This window comes from Rissa tridactyla, chromosome 1 (genome assembly GCF_028500815.1).
Source record: "Rissa tridactyla isolate bRisTri1 chromosome 1, bRisTri1.patW.cur.20221130, whole genome shotgun sequence".
In the NCBI taxonomy this organism is placed as follows: Eukaryota; Metazoa; Chordata; class Aves; order Charadriiformes; family Laridae; genus Rissa; species Rissa tridactyla.
In genome coordinates, this window is record NC_071466.1 from 73,046,903 (window position 1) to 73,068,910 (window position 22,008).

Genomic DNA, 22,008 nt, shown 5'->3' on the forward strand with positions numbered 1-22,008 from the left:
CGGAAGGGAGCGGGGATTGTCCGTCCGTGCCTCTAACGATACTGAGGGCGGCGAGGGATCCTCTGACCCTGGAAGGGGTGGCCCCGGGCTCTTTCCGCCCCGGCCGCCGGTCGGTGGGAGGCCTGAGAAGGGGCGCGGCCCGCCCTCAGGGCCTGAGGCGGGAGCCGGCCTTGCCTGCGTGCTCCGACCGCTCCCGGCCGCTGCTCCCAACTGCCCTGGCTTGCTGGCTGTGTACTTCGGGATAGTTGCAGGGAGGCTTCTACAGCACCGTTACCTGGGAAAAAGAGTGTCCCCTCACGGCTGAGGAAGCCAGAGCTGCCTCCCCGGGCTTGGCCCTCATGGCTCTGAGTAGCCGCCTACCTACTTGCCCCCCTATTTACTCCTTTCATGCTGCGCATCGTACTGGGAGCTCGGCTTGGGGGTGGTTGTGCTTGTAACAGGCAGATTGCCCTGTTCAGAAACCTCTGTTAGACCTCTATTCAGAAAACCGTGTATTCCAGCGTGGGGCAGTGGTCTGGTGTAACCACCGTCTCTGGCCGCCTGGCTAGAGAAATGACCCAGTCTGGGTGATTATGTTGGAACAAGCCCAGTCTTGGCTATAATGAACTAGAGGAACAGCCCAGCTCTATGAAGAGGACTGACATTGCGTGTGCGTTTAAACAGGGAAAAAGTGCCATAATCCAAAACCAGAATGAGTGTACGGGGAGGAAATGAGACAGAGCATGAAAAACTAGGTATCGATGTAAATCTGTTCTTGCAAGTGCTCTGTATCCTTCCAAACAATACAATAAGCCAGTTTATTGGAAGTCAGCCCCACCCTATTCACAGTTTCTCCCTGTTAACAACGGTACTGCAGGTTTTAGAAACATAAGTGTTTGCTCCGAGGCTGAGCTTGGATTGGACGTACCCACTGGCAATCAGGAGACGTGAGGGTGTATTATAACCCTGAGGGTAAAACAAATTCTTAAGTGAATTTTCTCTTCCTGTGACTGCCATCATAGTAGTTGACATCCCTCAGGTGCTGCTTCCACAGAGACTTTCTCTGAGGTGCTCTTGTTCCTTCATTTCCTCTTTCCTGCATGAACATTTTAGCCTAGAAACAAATTTCCTCTCCCGTTTCCCAGAATAAGCCGTTACAGGAGCGGGTGGAATTTATGGAGTTAGCCTCTAACTTAGCTAACTGGCCTTCACTAAGGTTTTTCTATAGTTAATGGAGAGAGGTTCCTTCAGACATCCAAGTGAAAGCACCCTAAGGTTTAGCTCTTTAATCTTCATCTGGTGGGGTCACTCTTGCTTCACTGACTGCAAGAGTTTAATGAGATGAGCAGGCTAACTCAGGCTGGTACCTAAAGTTGGCAGTAAAAACACTTTCTTAGAGATTAGATCTGGTCTCTCAACACTTTTTAGAGACCAGATATTTGATTCCCCAATATTCCTTCAATGTAGTAAAACAAAGGGATTGTACGGACTGAAATACACGGGCACCCATCGGTGCTACCAGCCAGTCTTGCTGTCGAAGCAGCAAGGTCATTTTGCCAGTGGGTTTTCTCCAGGAGATTTTTAGCTTTTTCAGAACTTGGGGCAAATGAACCTTTTTCATTTCTTTGAAAGTTTACTTTTAACCATTTCCAGCTCCCAGCCCAATTATCTCCATTGTTCCACTGGCATAGAAACCAGAGCTGAACACGTGGGCCCTGGTGACATGATCCTTGGTACTCAAGAGTGGGAAGGGTGGCATAGTCTGCGCTCTCTTGAAGCTAACGTTGGCTCGGGCGGCTGCAAGCTGCCCCTGAGGAGCATCCCCTTTCAGTCTCACCACAGTGAATGAACAAATTACTGTGCTCCGTTATCCACCTCGTTCTGTGTTGGTGGTTGCTGCTCCTGCAGCAGAGTCAGCAAAGGGAAAGCAGACCTGTGCCTTGGCTGCTCCATCCCGTAGTCAATTTGCCATGTCTTAACACACCAAAGCTGGACATGGGCCAAAGCAGAAAAGGACCTGGGGATGCTAGTGGAGCCAGCTTAACATGAGCCAGCAGTGTGCCCAGGTGGCCAAGAGGGCCAAGAGCATCCTGGCCTGTATCAAGAATAGTGTGGCCAGCAGGAGCAGGAAAGTGATGGTGCCTCTGTACTCGGCACTGGTGAGGCCTCACCTCGAGTACTGTGTTCAGTTCTGGGCCCCTCTGTACAAGAGGGACATTGAAGTGCTGGAGCGTGTCCAGAGGAGAGCTACCAGGCTGGTGAGGGGTCTGGAGACCAGGTCACATGAGGAGAGGCTGAGGGAGCTGGGCATGTTTAGCTTGGAGAAGAGGAGGCTGAGGGGAGACCTCATTGCCCTCTACAACTACCTGAAAGGAGGCTGGAGAGAGGTGGGTGTTGGCCTCTTCTCCCAGGTGAATAATGACAGGACCAGAGGAAATGGTCTGAAGTTGTGGCAGGGGAGGTTTAGGTTAGATATTAGGAAGAATTACTTTACTGAAAGAGTGGTCAGGCACTGGAACAGCCTGCCCAGGGAGGTGGTTGAGTCACCATCCCTAGAGGTATTTAAGAAACATCTAGGTGTGGCACTTCAGGGCATGCTCTGAAGGGCAGAGATTGTAGGTTGTTGGGTTTTTGGGGGTTTTTGTGTGTGTGTGTGTGTGTATGGTTGGACTGGATGATCTCAAAGGTCCTTTCCAACCATGAAGATTCTATCATTCTATGATTCTATGTGCTGGGTCAAACCATTCTTTAAATCACCTGTTTTGTCCTCGTGTAAAACTGGTTGGTTGGAAGTATAGACCTGCCTGAGGTCTTTAAAGTTTTAAAGGAGCTTAACACGAGCTGTCTGGGCTAGCAGCTAATATAACTTCCTGAGCTGTCATTCTTGTTGTCTATGCTATGAGAAAGGTCCCACAGGATAATACTTGTGCCAAACACTTTGCCAGGCTACAGCTAACAGTAGCAATCTGAAGTGAATCACATAGTTGAACAGCCACAGGAAAATGTGTGCAAGTCCTGCAATAAAGCCATTTGGCTATATTATTTTATTTTATTCTACAAATAAAGACAACTGTCCATCATTAAATGGAAAAAAAAAATAATAGTTTGAGTTGTATATAGCATGAAACAGTAGTTCCCTTCACAAAAACATTTCTAATTCATTAGTTTATTACAAAATATCCACTCACAAAAAAGCACAAGCACAATCTTTATACTTGTGAAATGAGTTGATATTTCATATACAAAATAATTTCCACATAATTCCATATAATTTTATTTTATATAGAAATAGGTCATTATTACAACAGCTGTACAATACACTACTTTTTATTTAATAATTACATAAAATCTTTCTTAGAAACATATCAACAGAAAACATACAAAAAAAGCGAAAAGTGCATTTCTTTCTTTCCCCCCAAAAGGAAAATTCAATCCTAAATGTTATAATGAAAGAGATATGTAATAGTCTGCAGCATCCCGAGTCAGTGGGCCAAAACACAGTGCATATTTCTCAGAGAGTTGCAGTGGGTGAGTTATTTAGGTTGAAGAAGGATCCATGTTGTACTGTTGGAGAGTTGCATGATTGTGCTTACAGTTCCCCTTTGCAATCACAATTCATATAGAAAACAGTCCAGTGTGGGTTGTGGGTGGGGTTTTTTTTGTTTGTTTGTTTGTTTGTTTCTTAGTAACGAAGAACAGTTAGGGTAAGCTGCATAATACTTTTCAGATTCTAAATCAAGGGTTATGAGCTGTAGACCATCTTCACCAATGACTGGGCTTTCTCCTCCATTGGATCTGCTAATTTGGCCACAAGAATAAGGAAACAAACTTCTCTTTACAGAAAGTGCCTAGGTTTTGTCCTCTGTGCAGTTGTGCAAAATAATAACAATAATCATAATAAAAATAATTTCTTGTTCTCTCCTCAATAGACCTTTGATGCAGTGCTTTTCATACACAAAAGAAGAACTGAAACAGTGAAGGCCAAGTACCTCATGAGTCTGTCAACAGTCTTTTGGAATTGCCGGATAGCTTTCAGAGTGACACGCCGAGATTGAACGCCTCCTCCCGTGCACCCATTGATGATGGAGGCTGTGTGGGATAGCGTTCCTTTTTATTTTGCTCTGTCAGTACATCCTGTGCTCACAAGACAGCGCAAACTGAATCCAGCATGTTGTAAATGCACTGTCTGTGGAAGTCTTGCACTCTGTGGCGTACTTCTGTCATAGAGCTTTGAAAGGAATGCTTGTGCAAAAGCCAGAACAGTAAGTACAAAGTCATTCTCTTCTGCCCCATGTGCCCATTGGTTAAAGCTAATCGTGCATTGATTGTGCTGGTGGGACTCTTATCGCAGTGGCTGTGGTACATTTGATGATTCTGATAAGCTATTGCTTCTTCTTGATGTTAGTTGTTGTTGCTGCTGCTGCTGCTGTGTCTGATGATACCCCATATTTCCTTGCTGTGGTGAGTAAGATGGCAGGAGCAAAGAATCGGGTGGCTCATTGTGCAAAGAACTTGGTGTTGGCACCTACAGATAAAATAAAATTCATCGTGGCGTTCGATTCTTTCACATGTTAAAGCTCTTCATCCTCAGTGTACAAGGTGCTTAAAAATAGTACTAGTTTGCTGGCTTTTATTTCTGGGGCTGTTTGGCATGGGGTTAGCTTACCTAATGCTGGAAGGAATGGACATAAATTGCAATGAAGAACATTACAATTAGGCATTGAGAAAAGTTTTTCTAGTAAGAATGCACTGCCTAGGATTTGCAGGTCATCCTGAAAAGCCTGTTTGGGAGCAGGGTGGGCGAACGTGTCAGAAATGACACGGGTGGATGGATGAAGTGGAACAGAAATGAAACGGGGGATCGTAGTGGATCTCACGCTGTCCCTTCTAGCCCTTCCTCTTTTGTGAGTTTACAATAAGGTGTGACCTTGCAGTGGTGAAGTCGATGTGCATTTTGCAGATGCTTTTATTGGGAACGGTATCTGCCATAGTTTTTTTCATTAATTCTCAGCTATGATTATGGATTTCATTTCAATAACAAGAGTTTAATAATTTGATGTTGATGATACTCTTTCAATGGTTCCAGTGGATATGTGAGGTTTTATAGACTGAGTTCAGCTCCTTTTGAGTTAATACAGAGACACCTCATTTCCCCCCATCCCTTTTACTTTAGTATGTGTTGAATTAGGTCAAAAAATAAGTATTTTTACATCTTCAAATCACCTGGTTCTTCCAGGCAATGTGCTCCAGTTTATCTTCTTTGCCTTGTGGAGTTGAAGAAATATGTTAATTTACTGAAGGGATCCAGATATCTGATCCAGATCTCATTTTACGTTGATGCTGGTAATTAAAAATTATCTTTTGACTTGTAAACTAAGCAAATTTTATACTGAATAAAGAGTACAGAATAAATCCTAAGGCAGTGATTTTCTCCATCTAGAAATACACTTTAAATATATCCAGGATAATCTGATTATGTTTCCAATGTACAGAATCCGTAATTTCCTGTGAAATATTCTGACTGTTTTTACTGCTCCCTTGCTGTACTGGAGGGGTACATGCAACTGTATCAGTGTCTTGCGCATTTCAATATCTCTAAAGTGGCCATTGCTGCCCTGATCAGGCTCCAGTTGAAACTAGGGGCCCCGTTTGCACAGCCCGTTCGCCTTAATACTCTGTGTGTACATTTTATACACCATCCTCTTTGTCCTGCCCTACCTGCAGGTAGCGTTGTTGCTGATGCTGTTGGTGCTGGAGTTGCATAGGTGGCAGAGAGGATGGCTGGGAAGGAGGTGTAGTGGCGAACCCTTGGTTTAACACTGCTTGTCCCATCAGTATGATTGGAGAGCCGCTGCTGGAAGTCTGCACTTCCAAACTTTGAAACATTTGTTGGGTTTGAGAATACCTGTGGAAGAAAAAAGTAAACCAATCAGGAACAAACACAGCAAGCAAAGATATTCTCTTAGGATAGGGATGGAAGTCCCTAGTCTTCATAAATAATTCCTAGTAAAGGATTCCAGTGCACTGGACCTGCTAATAGGAATGATGGCACTGCTAACAGCACGAGCTGGACTTGGAGGGCAGCATACATCTCACCTCAAAATCCAGACCACATTTTAGATTCATTAAAGATTGTGATTTCTTCTCTTCGGCCACAGCATTCACAACCCAGGCTCATTAAACCAAATGGCCTTGGATTCTGTATTACTATGCTGAGCTCTAAACTGCAGCGGTGGCGAAGTAAACACTGTTCTGCTGCCCGTGCTCCCCTGTGACTGCCTGTGGGGGTGGTAATCTCCTACAGAGGGAAGGGTAGGGTTGATTACTTCTTAAGCTGCTCATATACGTATTGCCAAGTATGGTCAGCAGTTCCCATAGCTGTGAGCCGCACTGTAGGAACAGAAGAAGCCTCTAGAAGTCCTCTGGAGCAAGGGATGGGCCAGAAACAAAATGCTCCGCTCCTGCTGCCAGCCTGCTTTTGCATAGTGAAACGAGTATGTGTTGTTTTGTGGAAGGCTGTGGGCAAAACCACAGTGGAGCTATTGCCAGCCCAGCCCAATTCTGTTTATCCTGTAATGGGTGATGAGATCATAGTGTGGCGTGTGTTCGCTCAACAGCTGTTCAACATTAGGGGTTAGTCAGAAATGCAAGGGTTTGGGTACTTAGGTATGTGAGCTCTGAAAAAAAGGGTCCCGGCAGTCAGGAAGTCTGCATGAACTGGGAGATGCATCTTTGCATCTCAGGTCTCTTTTATTTATTTGCTTAAAAGCGGATCTAAAATGCTGTATATTTAAAGTTGAGAAGTTTAACTTGAGATAATCTTAAACAGCAATAGTCATGTTTAAAAAAAGAAGTACTGAATACCTACATTGCTGAGATGACATACAGAATTACTTTTAAAGTAATGATGTGCAAACAGCTGCCTTGTTATTTTAGCAGCTCACACAGTAGAGTGACAAAGAACGGCTAAGGGGAAAAATAAAGCAGCAAAGCATTTTCTGACTGGTGTTTTCTGCTTCCTTCATCTGAGTTTTAAGGAGACAACTGAGGTGGTTCATTCAGCGGCTTTTCCGAGGACGCTCAGGCGCAGGAGCCTGTTGGTTCTGTCAGTTCTAGATCAGGCATAGCTCCACTGGTGTTGCACCAGCGTCTCACTGCAGTGGTCATTTCAACCGTGCCAGTGCTGGCTTTCTCTCTCACATTTACCTTGGTGGCTCAGAAGTTCCAGGGCTGAGGCAAGCATCACATGAGGGAGAAAAATTCCCCCCCCTCCATCCATCTTGGGTTGTTAAAATGCCGCTGGCATGCTGCGTTTCTCTCTGTCATCCTTCCTGATGTGAGCAGGCAGGGTAAGGCTGACCCTGCCACTGGAAGGCAGGCTCAGCACAGTAACACGCTCACGGTATTTATAGCTCCTTCGTCATCTTACTAAAGAAGGCTATTGCCTGTCAAAAAGCAACTTGGATGTTTTGTCTTTGGCAAGTCACATACTTAGCCTGGGATCCTGCCATGCTGAGGTCCGAAGCGTGTCTTGCGTTACAGGATCCAGGCATCATGGGCTGAATGGGCTGGCTGAGCAGCAGCCTGGCATGGGGGGGAGGAAAAAAAGGAAAAGTGATGTTGCTGTGACAGAAGGACCACACAAATCCCAGATTTTGAAAACAGAGGCAGGACGCTTTTGCAGGCACGGCACAAGGCTGAGCATTAGGAGGTATAACCTCAGCTCTCGGCCACAGCTGGCACATCCAGTGTGACATTTAGGGGAGCCCTTTCTGGTAACGTGGGTGCCTCGCTGGGGAGCTGGGCGCTAGGATTTCAGGGGAGTGAAATCTCCTGAAATTCCTGCTGGTGGGAAGGGCGTGTGTTTGTGCTCTCCCAGTGTTTTTTTTGGTTGACATGTCCAGCTGGATGCCCTCCCCCGCCGCCCACCCAGGGCAGCCTGAGGCCGTGAAGACAAAGCCGGAGACCCCCCACCTCCCTGGGTGTGTGTGTGTGTGCGCCGGGACCGGGACCCTTACCTGAGCTGCTGGTCGTGGCTGCAGCCGGCGGCGGGCGGTCCGGGGGTGCTGCCCCGCGTCAGGCCGCCAGGGGGCGCCGCGCCGCCGCCGCCGCCGGGGGCTGCGGCGAAGGGCGGGGGCGCGCCGCGGGGGGGGCGGCCGCCGCCCGCCGGCAGCTCCGCGCTCCGCGCAGCCAGCTCCGCGCTCCGCCCCGCCTTCGCGCCCTGCAAGAGAGAGATGAGGAGAAGGGGGCGGGAGAGCGAAACTCCAGCGGGGCCCCTGACCGCTGCGTGGGGAATGCGTGAACGGCGGGCAGCGCGGCGGGGGCGCAGTCGCCCTTAATACGATGAGAAATAATCATTAAGAAGCGATAGCACTCCGGTAGCCGGCCGCCGCTCTCGTAGCCGCTGCTGCCCCACGCTTTGTGTAACCGGCCCGCAAAACCCTTGGCTCCAGGGCGCTGCGAAAGCAAAGCCGCCCCCGGTCCTGCCATCGAGCAGTTCAGGAGGCAAAATACCACCCCGTGAAGGCACGATGAGTGTCTTAGCACTGGTGCGATTAGCGCTGCTGTAAAAGCCCACTAAACCTTATTAAAGAAAAAAAAAATATGGTGGGTTTTTTTCTATTTATAATGCGGATACACTTTTTATTTTAATAGAGTCATTATAATACGGGTATGTAGGAGGTTAAAAGCTACAGCTGAGGGGTCTGAAGATAATGGTGCAGCTATGTTTGCCATACGCTCAGGTAACAGAAACAGAAGCTAAGTATTCTGCGAAGGCAGGTACAACAGGTGGGTGAAAGAACAAAAAAAATGTAAATACCAAGGAGCCAGCAATAAGAAACCTGTGCCAAACCTACTAGCTTTCAGGGGTCTCCATTATCTCTAGCTGAGGCTGAACTTTATTTCCCTGTGCGGGAATCTGTTACACTCACAACCTGGGGGTCTCACACAAATCTCCAGGTATTCCCGCCATGTGCCACTGCACCAAACAGCAGGCTTCATTGCATCAGTGGCGTCCGGCTGGATTCAGGGAGCAAGCCGGGGGTAAAGCTTAGTTTGAGAGGTTGCACTGCTGACACCACTATTGCTAGTTTCCAGTGTGGTCGGTCAGGTTTCTTTCACGTTCAGCTAAAAATAAGTCATCCACACCTTTTGCATACCCCCCCTGCTCAGTTTTCAAGCTGAAACAGCTGCTCAAGCAGCCCTCCTGACTGACGTCTTAAAAAAGGGATTTAAGGTAATGTAAATGCTGAAGGGAGACCCTTTGTATAGGCTGCCCTTATATAGGAGAATAGGGAAGGAAAGGCAGAGGCACACTTACGGGACTGACATGTTTTAACTTCGTTGTTTAATAACAGCATCTTCTTCCCATATAAATGCTTCTCGGTTCAAAGAAATGATTACCTGGCTCGATATCACGCTTGCTTCTCTCAGTGCTTGCTGGTTCGCTGTTTGCGAAGATGCAATTTGCCCTTGAAGTTGAGGACTGGGGACAAGCTGCTGCTGCGAAATGGCCCCTGACCTCTGCTGTAGCTGCTGTGGCTCTGGCTGCTGAGTATTGGTAAAGCTCAGGGACACCGTTGGCTGCTGTAGGAACATCTGGAGAAGAAGGGGGGAGGGTTTATTTGCATAGCCCAGCTGTCCCGGATAATGAAGGTGACAGAATTAAATCCAAAGATATATTCTAAAATAAAGTTACCACATTTCTGGATTCACTATGCATTTACTGTTCGTTGGAAATCACCTATCTTTCCTACGTTAACGGTTCTGCTGTCTCTAGTTTCTTGATTTCTTGTTCTGTAAGTGCATTTGTTACTCATGAAATGTGTCCTGAAGGTACAAGTCCTCTTTCCATGGGGCAGGCACAGCACTTGTAAGAGCAGTTCCGTGTACATTCACCGTGTTCTGGAGCATCCTGACCAGAGAGAAGAGAGTAACTCCATGTCTTTTCAGTCCTTTCATTTCTCCTTTCAACCAAATCAGCCTGCCTTTCAGACAGGGCTGCTTTTGAATTTGTCTCTGGAAATTCAACACCTGACATACAGTTGGGCTGTTGAATGTTTTTAATGAGGCCACAGTCGGGCCAGAGCTGTCTGTTGAATGGCTGTGTCCTTATCATTGAGAAGATGTGTAAACAGACAGTCGCTGTCATTTATCTGATTTCCCATCAGGTAACTGTCACACGGTATTTTTCCTCACCATGCCCGCATTTGACTTCTGCAAAAGAGGTAGCAGCTTCTCTGTTAGAGTTTCTGCAAATGATATGCTCTCCATGCCTGCATTGCAAGAGGCTTTCTTCTTTAAAAGTTGTAGGGCTTGGCGATTTTTTGCTTTTCTAGAGGCTATTTCTTTTATTATAGCTGTATAAAGGAAAAAGGCATCTTTAAAAACTATGAATTATTAATGCTACAAGCTATCTTTGCAGTATTCTGAAGCTAGCCTCTTGCCACAGAGGACTGTACGGAGGTACGCATCCCAGGGAGTCGAAGGCATTTTTGGATCTGATTCTGATTCCACACCACTGCTACACGTGTGGAACTCCATTAGTTTAAGTGGAGCTACTTAGGGTTTAAATGAAATCAGGATCACAATTATTGTCTTCATTATTCATCCATCAGTCTCATGCCTAGCAGTATATCTGAGGTACGCCCAGTAATTAGTACACCTTTCTGCAGCTTATTGCTATATTAACAATTCCCTAAACTATCATGTCCCCTCTAATTTTTCTTGGAAAAAACCCATACCTTTCTCCAAAGGACCGGCAGAATACATTGCTTTTCTTTGCTTAAGTATGGGTTGATCCATCGTATTTGTACTTATTTATCTAGCTTTTAAAACCCAGGTTTTATTTAAATATGATAAATTTTTAATGAATTTCTGTGTGCCAAGATTTTACTCAGAAAAAAGGTACAGACAAAGCTTACATTAATCAGCTGGGAGAGAGGGACAATTAAGGGAAATGTTAATGGACCTAAAGCAACGGCTTGTTTTAGGTGCTGTAGGCCAACCACATCTCAGAGATGTCTGATAGAAATAAATGGGTCAAGTAGCAGAGTTGGGGCTGCTCGCAGCAGGTCTGAAACTAGCTCCGAGTGTTTTCTTTTAAAAACACTGCTCACTGAGTTTGGAGCCATTACATATCAGAAAGACAGATGGTCTCGCAACTTCTGCCAAGTAAATAGGTCTTATTATGAATAAATCAAAGACAGAAATTATGAAAATTCGTTTTCGTGTTTATTTTCTGCATATAGGAGGACATGTTTAGTAAATGAACTCACTTGATTAGCTCTAGCGATGAAACTGATCGCCATTGATATAAAATTTGATAAAAAGCCATTTGATATAAAATTCAGAACAGGTAAAGCAAGTGCTGTGTTTCAGAAACAGGATGGGGAGCATGAGCCCACTGGTATTAAGACCTTCAGGAGGATTATCTTGTGCCCTCCCTGTACATGGTGCACAGTGCTGGAGAAATACTAAGTTTATCCAACGCAAAGTCAATATCTATTGATGCAAACATCAGGCAGGGTGGGAGCTTGCAGCAAGCGACTTACTTTGCAGGGACCTGCTTGTGTGCATGCCTCACTTCCAGGTGAAGACCAAGGAGCTTATCCTTGAAAGACAGCAGAGTAACCTACTTTGCAATTACCAGAGTGTGCCACTGGGTAGGAACATGCACAGTTAATGATTGGCAGCTAATATGCTATAAATTTACAACCAAGTTTATCCCAGTAAACCAATTTCATTCGCTCATGTGTTCATACCCTGAGAGGGCTGCGAGTGTTTCATACCTAGGGACTCTCCGTTGCATTATAATGGCCAAAGCAGCATTATTACCGTCTGAACATAAATGTCCTGGAAAAAACAAGCTCAGGGCACGAAGCGATGGTGCCATTTAACCTGTGTCCCTGCAGAACTGGAAGACTCAAGATCCCTCATCAAAACAAAAGTTAAGCTGAGAGAGGATCGAAGTGTGGAATTTCTACCTGCTAGCTAAGCCTAAAAGCACGAACATGCTTCATTTGTACAAAACTTAACGGTGTTTTTTCATAATGTACCTCTTTTGTGATAGTCCTGTCTGAATTCCCATGGAACACTGAAATACAGCAGCTTTAAATAACAGCAGAAACCCCCTACGAAAGAATGAAATCTTTCCCAGTCTAAGCAAATCCAAGTAGATAAATTAGCGTCCCCCTAACTGCACTGCTGCTAATGACGTGTCTTGTGGCTGATTTTGTGGACTGCAGGGTCAGTGAAGCATCTTACAAATATGTTTTAATTGGCCAGCTTGTTAACATACGCAGCAAAGCAGTGAGGGAGGAGAGGGACCCTCTGACACCACTGCCCCCTCATTCCGAGATAGATGGTCCCTACGGCTAATGGATGAATCAATTGGCAAGATGTCGTGAGGAAGACGGCTCTGACTTTACCTGTCCTTTGGATAATCAGGGGATTATAGCTTTTGGGCTCATCATTACAGACATCAAGACTCTTTCTTTCGGTAAAATAAGGAAAAATGAGAAGCACAGCACAGGGAAGCTGAGATTCACTGATTTCCAAGGAGCCTGGTTTGCAAATGATGGGTGTCTGTGGATGGTCTCGTTTGCAGTTCTTGCAGGCTGGTCAGGCTCAGCCCTTCTGCCTTCCTCCCCGTCCGCAGTTCATTAGCTAGGCTGTTCAAATCTGGAGCAGACACAGCATCCTTCAGACTTCTGAGGTTACTCTTGCTGCTCCTGTCCTTCACACTTTAGTTTGGCAGGAAAAGCAGTAACAGGGATTTAATGGGGTTTTGAACAGTTTTGTTCAGGGCCCACAACCCTCCTGCTAGTTTCATCTTTCATCGCACAAGGCTCTTGGAAATAGTTTCTAACGCAGACTACGGTGCTCAACATCTGTCCGGTTGGGAAAGCGTTTCTTGGTGGACTGCCGTACTACAGTTTTGAAGATCTCTGAAGGAAATGGAAATGGGGCTTAATTCTCTGCAGAGCTACCTGTACACTTCTGTGTGGAAGGGAGTGAACCAGTGGGGAAGGTATGCTAATAAAACAGCTAAAGAGGGAAAGACGGAGAACACTTCCCCCTTTTCAGACAGCCTACAGCACTCCCTCATGCTTACAGCTCTTCGATGCAGAATATTAAAGAGACCAGAAATGTGCTTGATCATAAAGCTCGCCTGTTTGCTACTATGCTTTGTAGCTCTGATAATAGACATGGATCAATGTCTGCAGACATCCAGCTCCCTGAATGATGAAATCCGTGCGGCAAAGCACGTGGTTGGATTTCCGATTTAACAGTTTACTCCTAGCCGCTTGTGAGTCACAAAAGCGTGGCATGCAAAAGCGTGAAGCTTTCTTTTAAGTTGTCCCTGGCCAAATAAGACAAAGCTAATTCCTGGCCTCACTCTATCCCTGCAACAGCACAGTAATTTCTTTGTGGTTTTTTGTTGTTTGTTTTTTTTTTTTTTAATCTAGAGAAAGTGGGAGAAGAAAGAGGGCCTGGCCGTGAGTCAGTGTGACCCCTCGCATCTCATCGCCTTGTTTGATTGCTCTGAGGAGACTGAAAGGTACTTGAACTACAGAGGATGACCCTCCCCATCCAGCATTGCCCCTTCAGGTGGGTATGCAGCCCCTGCATTTCTGAGCGGCCCTCCAATTCTGCATCTGCAGTAAGCTGGGAAACGGTCAGTACTGACACCAGAGAACTTGTACCGGTCGGAAAATATTTGGTCCAACCTGGTACAGTCTTCATGGGGGAGGGGATCACCCAAGTGCTACAAATCACCTCAGAGCTACAAATTGGTATGAGGTGGGCAGTACAGAACTACCCACCAGTTACCCACTGAGACGCCTCTTCTCTCTGCTTGAGCTCCTTATGAGCATATCTGAGAATCTGTCCCGTGGTCTTCGGGTTATTAAATGTACCCTTGCACATATGGGATACAGCTATGTAAAAATAAAATCCATTTCCTGCATATAAGAACGTGCTCTGATCTTCTATTTCTGCCTGAATTATGCAAAAAAAAAAAAAAAAAAGGATGAGTGTATGTGACTATTGAAGACTTCACCAGGAGAGAGTAATGGTTTTCACCCAATTAAAAAGAGAGGAAGTGAGAATATCACGTCTCTTGATATTCGTAATAACAATAATAGCTTTCAGACATATGACATGATTCTGAAGTGAAGGCCAGTTAATTGCAGAGAGACTTTCTCTTCCCATTAATCAAAGTCAGCGCAGAACCAATAGAAGAAATAGACTGAAGTTAAACCTGGTCTACTTATATGCTTGCATGGCACCAGGAACAGGGAGTCCTGGTTTTGGGACCTACCATTGCTGTGCTGCCCTACAGCAGTGCACGTGCAGCAACTTAGGTGGCAAAGTTTCTAATTTGACTTCATTGATTCCTTAATTGCCTAAACATACAATCCCAATTTGTTTTAATACGTGAAACTGTATTTCACAGATGCTGATGATGGGTGAGAGTCTATTTCTGTGGAAGCTGGGAGCGAAATCCCCATTGGCTTCAGCAGGTCCCAGGTTTTCATCCTGTGCTTAAAATATTCTTCGAGACATTCGTTTCAGTGAGACAGCTTGTCTTCTAAAAGAAACTTGTTAGTACAATACTCACAGTGGGTCCCCAATGCAACATTTCTAGCAAGGGTCATTTAAGCTGGCATTTATAGTTAAATTACGAGGAACATAGCAGTCATCACCCTGTGCTCAGAAAACTTCCATAAAACTGGATGATTTGTCCGTTTGTTGTTAAGTGGAACCTGCAAGGTACTGAGCTGCACTTGCTATTATTTCTGAGGTGTGGTGGACACGAGGGGTAGTACAAAGCAGATACTGTACTTGCTGAATTAAAAGCAGATACTGTACTTGGTGAATTCTAGCTCTGTGTAGGAGGTATCAAAGGCAGAAGAGCCGCCTCAGTCAGCTTCTCCCTAAAGGCTTAAGCTGGTCCAGTGAAGAACAAATTCAGACACCTCCTAGGTGTGAACAAATGAACACCAGCAGAGCTCTGGGGTTTTTTTTAACATGACAAGGAAATTAATCTCTCGTGCTCTGTATCTGGGCTGGGGTAGGCTCAGGAAAACGGGGAGCAGATGAAAGAGATGAGCACTGCCTGAAGGAGGGCTGTTGGCTAAGGAAGAGCTGGACAGACGACATACTGAGCACTAGTGATGCCAACATGAAGCAAGCAGTGACTGGATGGAACCTAACGAACTGGAGAGACAGAATCATTGCAGAGTCTGAACTTAAAAACTTTTCTATTACAGCTGCTCAATCTGAAGACTCAGTAGATAAAGTGTTAAAATTCTACTGCAAATGACCCAAATTCTTCTCCTCCTCCTAAGGTTGAAATATTTCTTCCTTCTCTTCTTCCAGAGAGCTCTTAAGTCTTTTTTGACGTAGGTTACTCAAGAGGCTTTCAGAGGGCAACATCCTCATTCAGATAGGCTGGTTTCCTCATGTCCAGGTTTCCTGGACCCTGCAGCTCATTTTAGGTTGTCAACCCTATCAACGTCCGTGCGAGAGAGGTTGCTTTGCTCTGTCCCTCCCAGCAGTAACGCACCTGTACACTGGAGTCCTGGACCAGGCAGAGCTGCTCCTGGATCTTCTGGAGCTCCTCCTGCTGCCACCGGATGTTGGCCTGCAGGATCCGGGTCCGCTGCTCTAGCTGGTCCTTGATGGTCTGGAACATGCTGAACTGTGCCGAGAACTGAAAAAAAAAAGGGGGGAAAATCAGTCATTATAATAGAAACACGCCTCAATAGAACATTGTTCTGTAAGAAGTTATTGGTTTTTTGATTGTAAAGCACAGCCAAAGGAATAAAAGACGTGTTTGTAATATACTAACATCTAGGCAGAGATAAATCTTGTCTATTTTCAATTTTACGCACATATATTAAATTGCCTCAGAGTGATCTGCTTACAGCTGACCCCATTCTGTTAGGGAATTATCAGAAGGACTGTTTTTGAGAGTATGCTACATTAAAATATCAAGAGCATCTTAATTGGATGGCAAATGAGTGCATTATTTTTATTAGCCTGTAGTTTGGAGCCCTTAGTGTGTCATAACTGTATATTCCAGATGTGTTTTACTAACGCTTTCCTTTTTCCACGCAGAAATAGCAATGCTGCAATGGTTTATTCTGCTGAAGACTTACTATAGCATCACGCGACAGCTGACCGCAATAAACATTTTCTAGATTTCTACAGGTGAGTAGTAGTCAAGCTGCAAGAAATACTCATTAAGTTATTTTTGTGCATGAAGTAAAATGAATAAATAGCTCAGCTCAGTGGGGGAAAGGCTATTCTAAATAATAATAATAATAATAATAATAATAATAATAATAATAATATAAAATGGAGATCGCTAATCGGGGTCAAGAAGAAAGCACAGCCTCAGGTAGCAGCCATACCTGGCACCAAGCAGAATCATTCAATAAGTGTGAGGGGACTAACACGGCAATAAATTCCTGGTTTCATTTGGCATGTTGGGATATGATTCAAAGTCCACCAAAGTTAACCATTACTTTAATAGGCTTTGGAATAGTTGCTTTGCATGAGCTCATGTTCCAAAAATAAAAAAAAAACCAGTCTTTGGGAAAAAGAATAACTTCAAAAAATCTGTAAGCTTTTCTGTAATTGAGGATTCCAAGACCTCTCTGAAAACATGTGCTGTGAGTGTCCAGGCAAAAGAAAAATAATGATTTTGCTGTGACTTGAAAATGGTGCCCTGTTCCTGTGGTTGTTCCAGTGGGTGAACTGATGGATGCTGCTGGAGCCTTCTTGCTCCATGGAGGTGCACTTGGCTTTTCAATGGGAAAACAAAAATGCTGACAAGAAGGGAACTAAGGAGAGCTCTGGTGCTAGCAGCACTGTACAGTTAAATGAATTTTCTGGCTACTTAGAGAAGACTAAATGTGATAGGTCAGATCTACATCACCTAACTGCTTTGCCTTAAGCCAGCTAAATACATGAAATACCTTCACATTCCCTCCATCAAGGCTGAAATCCCCAAGTAAATGGCCTTTAGGTGAGAAAGGATGAGAACTTCAGAAGGTTTATTTCTATTTACCAGGTGGAGCGGGGCTTTCCCGCACAATCTGGCAGGTCACCGCTCCAAGAGTGGTGGCAAGGTGGAGGGGAGCTTCATGGCCAGCCCTGCTTAGGGGCAAGGAGGGCTGCTAAGGTGGCCCGTGCAGTTGCTGCTGGCAGAAGCCCTCAGAGCCCACTTTGGTGGCAGAGGTATCTGCGAGTGCTTGCAGCTTGCACGGTCTGCCCAAGGAGATAATGTGAGCACTTGGCCTCCAGCGCCGTGATCCGCGGCGATTTTGCCTTCAAACAGCAGCGCTGTCGTCTGCGACCTGGTCCTCCCCCAGGGCAGAAAAATGGTGTCAGACCCCCTGAAGGGAAGTTGGTCTTACTCTTAATTGGTGCTAAAGAGGGGAAGTCAGAGAGAGGTGTCTCTCTTTTTCTATTCCATGTATAAAGTATTAACCTGCGGAATGGACGAGTGGAAACCTCTGACATTTGGGAACAAGGACAAGTGACTCAAGGGAGCGTCCAGTGCTGCTGGGTGCAGCCCAACTCCATGTTTCTGAGGAGTCCCAGGTACCCTCATTTTACGAGTGAAATGACGCTATGGCTTGCTCAGATGAGATGCAGCCAAGTCCTGCTTCAGCCTGGGTCTGTACAGGATTTTTTAAAAAGCCGAGTCTTGCAACCTAATTCTCTCTGTATGAACTCTGTTAGTGAGGAGTACTCAAGTCTATAAAAGGGTCCTTATCAGAAAGGAATTAAAAACAATTTTGCTCAAAAGCTTCATTTTAACTGCCTGACTTGCTGATGGCAGACTTTTCAGTAATGTGTGAACTTCTTGAAGACACTTTGGGAAAGGAACCCGATTTTCTTCAATTAAAAAATGTAAGGAATTTTATGACAGATGGTTTTATAATTGTTTTATACCTCAATAAGAAACAAAATCCACTTCCAGGCCTTAGTTTTGAATTTGAATTGGCTTAGCGAAGTGGCACAGAAAAACATATTGTTGTTGATTTTAAATTATTATTCCTTAATTTTTTTTCATCATCTTCTTTTATGTAGCATATTTATCTAGTATTGTCCTTTTGTTTTCTTTTTGATGCGCTTTTTGTATTAATACACTTACCAGCAACAATTAGCTGCTCTACTAGAGTGAAAGCCATTACAGAAGAAGACAAAGAACTTTCTCTTTTGCTTTTTTCCCTTTCCCACTCTCACCCCCAAATTTGTTGATAACTCCAGCAGGGACCCCTATGATTACAAAGCTTCTATTGTTTTTGTACAATGGGACACTATCAGCAATTGACCTGTACCAGAGAGTATTTATCTGAAGATCATTAAATGATCTACTAATTAAGGGAGAAATAATAAATTAAAAGATCCTAACTCAAAATGTTCCACAGAAAACACTGCACAGCTATCACTCTGCCATCAGAAGAAGTTGCTCTTCATCTCACTTGCTTATGTACAAGTTTCTGTAGGATTCTCAGAAAAGTGCATGTTATACTTGTGCCAGCTTTCCAGGTACAGTCAAACATGGAAGACTAAGCCTATGAAAGGATCACCAGTTTAGTCAAGGTTTTGTTAATGCGGACAAAAACCCCACAGCAATAATTTTAGTCAGCTTTCTCAAAAAAAAAGAAAAAAAGAGTGATGCTTTTGGGATCGTGTTGGCAGGCGTTCCGGTAGGGACAGGCTCGATGGTGGTGATGGCCCAGGTAGGCTGTACAGCCTGGGGAGAGGGACCAGCCATTCTGGGCTGTGACTCCTCCCCACCAGCATGGACGTCTGAAAGAGGCCAGCTGGACCGTGCCCGAGGAGGGACATTTCTCTCTACTGAGTGCCACCCCAGGGTGCCAGGGTTCCCTCCCTCTCTCTAGGTGCTGGGGGGTTGCAGCCATGGTGGGGAACCTACGGCCCCTGTGTCTTTCAGGATGATCCCCAGTTTCAGATGTGATGAACAAAAGGATGGACACCTCAAAGACATTCTCTTCCCAGTTTCATGACAATAGGTAGCCGGGTAAAGAAAAGAGACCCACTTTATTCTTTAGCTTGGTTTTTCCTTGCTTTCCTTTCATCTCTGCCTACCTTCCCACTTCCCATCCTTCTGGCTAATGCTAGAGACATGCAAACAGAGTTGTGAGAATCTCAAAAGTAGCAGGTTGCTGTAATTTCATGAAAGCTATAGCTGAGCGAAGGAGAGAGGGATCCACTCGTCCCTTCCTCCTGGGGGAAAAGCTGGGTCGCTGCACCAGCCTTGCGAGGTACAGCCCCTGGGAAACCGAGTTTCATTAGTTTTGCAGCTCACCAAACAATTTGTTCCTTCTTCCTGTCTTCTCAATAACACCTGCGCAATCCCAAACGGATTATTAGTGCTAATTATTATTCAGTCATCAGCATCCGCTGTGTTGTAAGGGATTTTAATTTATTACAATGAGGAAGGCAAACAAACAAATATTCTAATAGGGAGCACTTGGTTTAAAGTAAACCATTTACATTCAGGCGACATCTAGTGCTGCGCTGCCTGTTCATTCAAACAAGCAAGGCAGAAGCTACAACCACATTTCGGCGGAGACAAAACCATCGCAGCCTTTGCTCGAAATACAACTAATCAAAGTTCAAGCAGATGGCGCCTGAGGCAGAAGCTGGCTGCTCGCTGCGGTTGTGGCCACTTAAAATGTCCTTCCCCTTCTGCCGCTGCCCCATAGCTGAACATTAGCCGCAAGGATGCCTGTCAGAGCATCGGGTCCTTATGTGGCCAGGCTCGGCCTTTCAGCCTCTGCCATGGGTCACCTTCAGCTGAGGGTGAGCAGCAGAACAGCAGAGGGGAGCAACCTGCCCAGCTCCTCCTGGGCTGGCAGCGGGGCGCCCGGCTGCGCTATAGCTGAAAGCGATGAACTTGTGTTCTGCCGCTAAACTGCTGTGAAATGGTCAACTGAGAAACCGAGGAAATGGTGGTGGTGGGAAGCACGCGTACCTGGGTTTTGGCACTCGCTTGCTTAGTGCTGCAGGCACCTTGTCTTTTAAATAATGGGTTATCTTGCTGTAGGCTGACACGTTTATTATTTTAAGGTGGGAAGTACAGAATAGTTTCATAATTTTCATCATGTTTTATGAAAATCACCCAAGTCTTTGGAGACTTGCTACTTTTCCCAAGAGTATTGCTATGAGATGTGAGCCTCGGCAACCTGAGCTGCAGCGTCCTGGTGCTATTTCCCCGCTCCGTATTGAGGGAAGCTCCATCTTTAGCTTTGCCAGGCGCATTGCTGTGACTTTTCTGCCAGTTGAGAAGAGGGCTGCCTGTGTAGACAGACTCGAGCCAGCCCTCTTCCTTTCACTGAGATTTAGCCAGCCCAAAAAGGCTGAACCAGTGGCCATGTGACTCAATGGCGCTCTGATTTGGCAGAGAAGAAATGGAACTAGCGTGCCAGTAAGAACATTTTACTGGGAAGGGGGAAGGCAGCGAGGCCCTTGGTAAGCAACTGGTAAAGCATCTCTTCACAAAGAGCTTTGATGGAGAAGAAAGGGAGGTAGAAAAATGTCAAACAAAACATGCGTGGGTTTATAATAAATAAGCTAATTGATGTTTGGAAGTTCATTAATGAATAACGGAGAGAAATACCTGTAAAAGAAAATGAATGCTCAGAGCAGATAACTGATATGCTGTTTCTTCGCTGCATGCTGGTGTGGAGTCGTGAAAAGAATATTAAACATAGAAGATAAATGAGAATTTGTTATTTTAAAGCAGGGTTCCTCAGGACTTTCTATGGTTTATATGCTACAGGAAGAAACCCTGGGATCTTGTGAGCAAGTACAGGATACCAATGGTAGAAGCAGCCTAGGTCCAGGACTACTCTGTCATTTCTAAATTCAGAGGATGAGGGGGTGTATCACCACAGCATGATCACAGGAGAGAAACAATATGATGGGAACACAGTACTCCAATTTGCTCCTTCAAAATCCACGGAAAATGAATTGCTGAGGTGGCTTTTTGGGCCATCACCCACTTTTGAGATATGGGTTAATAGATTTCACTGGAGCAATTAGTCTCCTGTGGCATCCTCCCTGCTACTGGCACGCTCACGAAATGTGTTTTGTTGAACTTGCGCATCCCTTTCTGCATCAGCACAGCCAAACAGGTGTTTTTAGGCGGACTGTGTGTCTTTGTTAGTTTTGGGGTTTAATTCTCATTGTGACCTTGATTTTGATGGGACCTGATTCTGTAGAAGCAAAATTGAAAACTCTTTTTTCCACCTGTTTTTTGTCCTCCTGTGAAATAGATGTGTGTGTGCACCTGAACCTACGCGTACCTGGTCTTCTGCTCTGAATGCCTGTATGCAGATAGATGTGTAAACACGCAAGTGTACAATTCAGCTAACTTTTCCACAATATTTTAGGTGTTTGAGAGGTGGTACGTTTGGGGGTTTTAGCTACTAAAGAGGTAACCTGTAAGCTCCAAAAAGAGAAAATATCAGGAGATAGGCAAGTGGCCTATTCCGCTTCCAAATTCCCAACTAACCTGTGCCAGAGGTGCAGGCTGATTTTGCAGAGTTGCTTGAGGCAGCAACTGCTGTGGGAGAAGCTCACATGAAGGCTGAGAAGGCAAAGAAACCTGGGTTAAAAACAAAACAAAACAAAACTTTATTTATAAGTTTGGCTCCTTTAAATTTTAGGTTTCTTCTCATGCCATGGCTTCCGTGTAAGCCGTTTTTAATTGCTAAGCGGCGTATGTGGCACATGCTTTATACCGTCTGCCTATTTTGATGTCTCTGTGAAGTTACCTGAAGAGCGGTGGGTTGACTGAGTCTATGCACGGATAAATCCTGCTGCGCACTTGGTGTTCTTGGCAAGGCTGTGTTAGACTCAGCAGTCAGCTTTGTTGGCGTAGCTGCAAGAAAAGTACCAGTGAGTTCTCACAGGCTGGAGATCACCCCCGTTTGAAGCGGGAATTACAGCGAGACCTGGCTAGAAATGATTACA

At 45.2% G+C, this 22,008-nt stretch overlaps 1 protein-coding gene across 1 annotated transcript in view; it reads right to left on the reverse strand.

Annotated features, from left to right (window-relative positions):
• Nucleotides 1-3,017: 3,017 nt before the first annotated feature.
• NPAS2 (neuronal PAS domain protein 2) overlaps nt 3,018-22,008 on the reverse strand; it is a 108,337-nt gene continuing 89,346 nt past the window's right edge. The window contains exons 14-21 of the mRNA XM_054224846.1: nt 21,810-21,916; nt 21,548-21,640; nt 15,554-15,700; nt 9,385-9,579; nt 7,998-8,200; nt 7,471-7,563; nt 5,698-5,884; nt 3,018-4,504 (exon numbers count right to left, since the gene is read on the reverse strand). Of these exons, the coding sequence (XP_054080821.1) occupies nt 4,322-4,504; nt 5,698-5,884; nt 7,471-7,563; nt 7,998-8,200; nt 9,385-9,579; nt 15,554-15,700; nt 21,548-21,640; nt 21,810-21,916 (1,208 nt within the window). The 3' untranslated portion in view covers nt 3,018-4,321. The remainder of the gene's footprint in view (nt 4,505-5,697; nt 5,885-7,470; nt 7,564-7,997; nt 8,201-9,384; nt 9,580-15,553; nt 15,701-21,547; nt 21,641-21,809; nt 21,917-22,008) is intronic.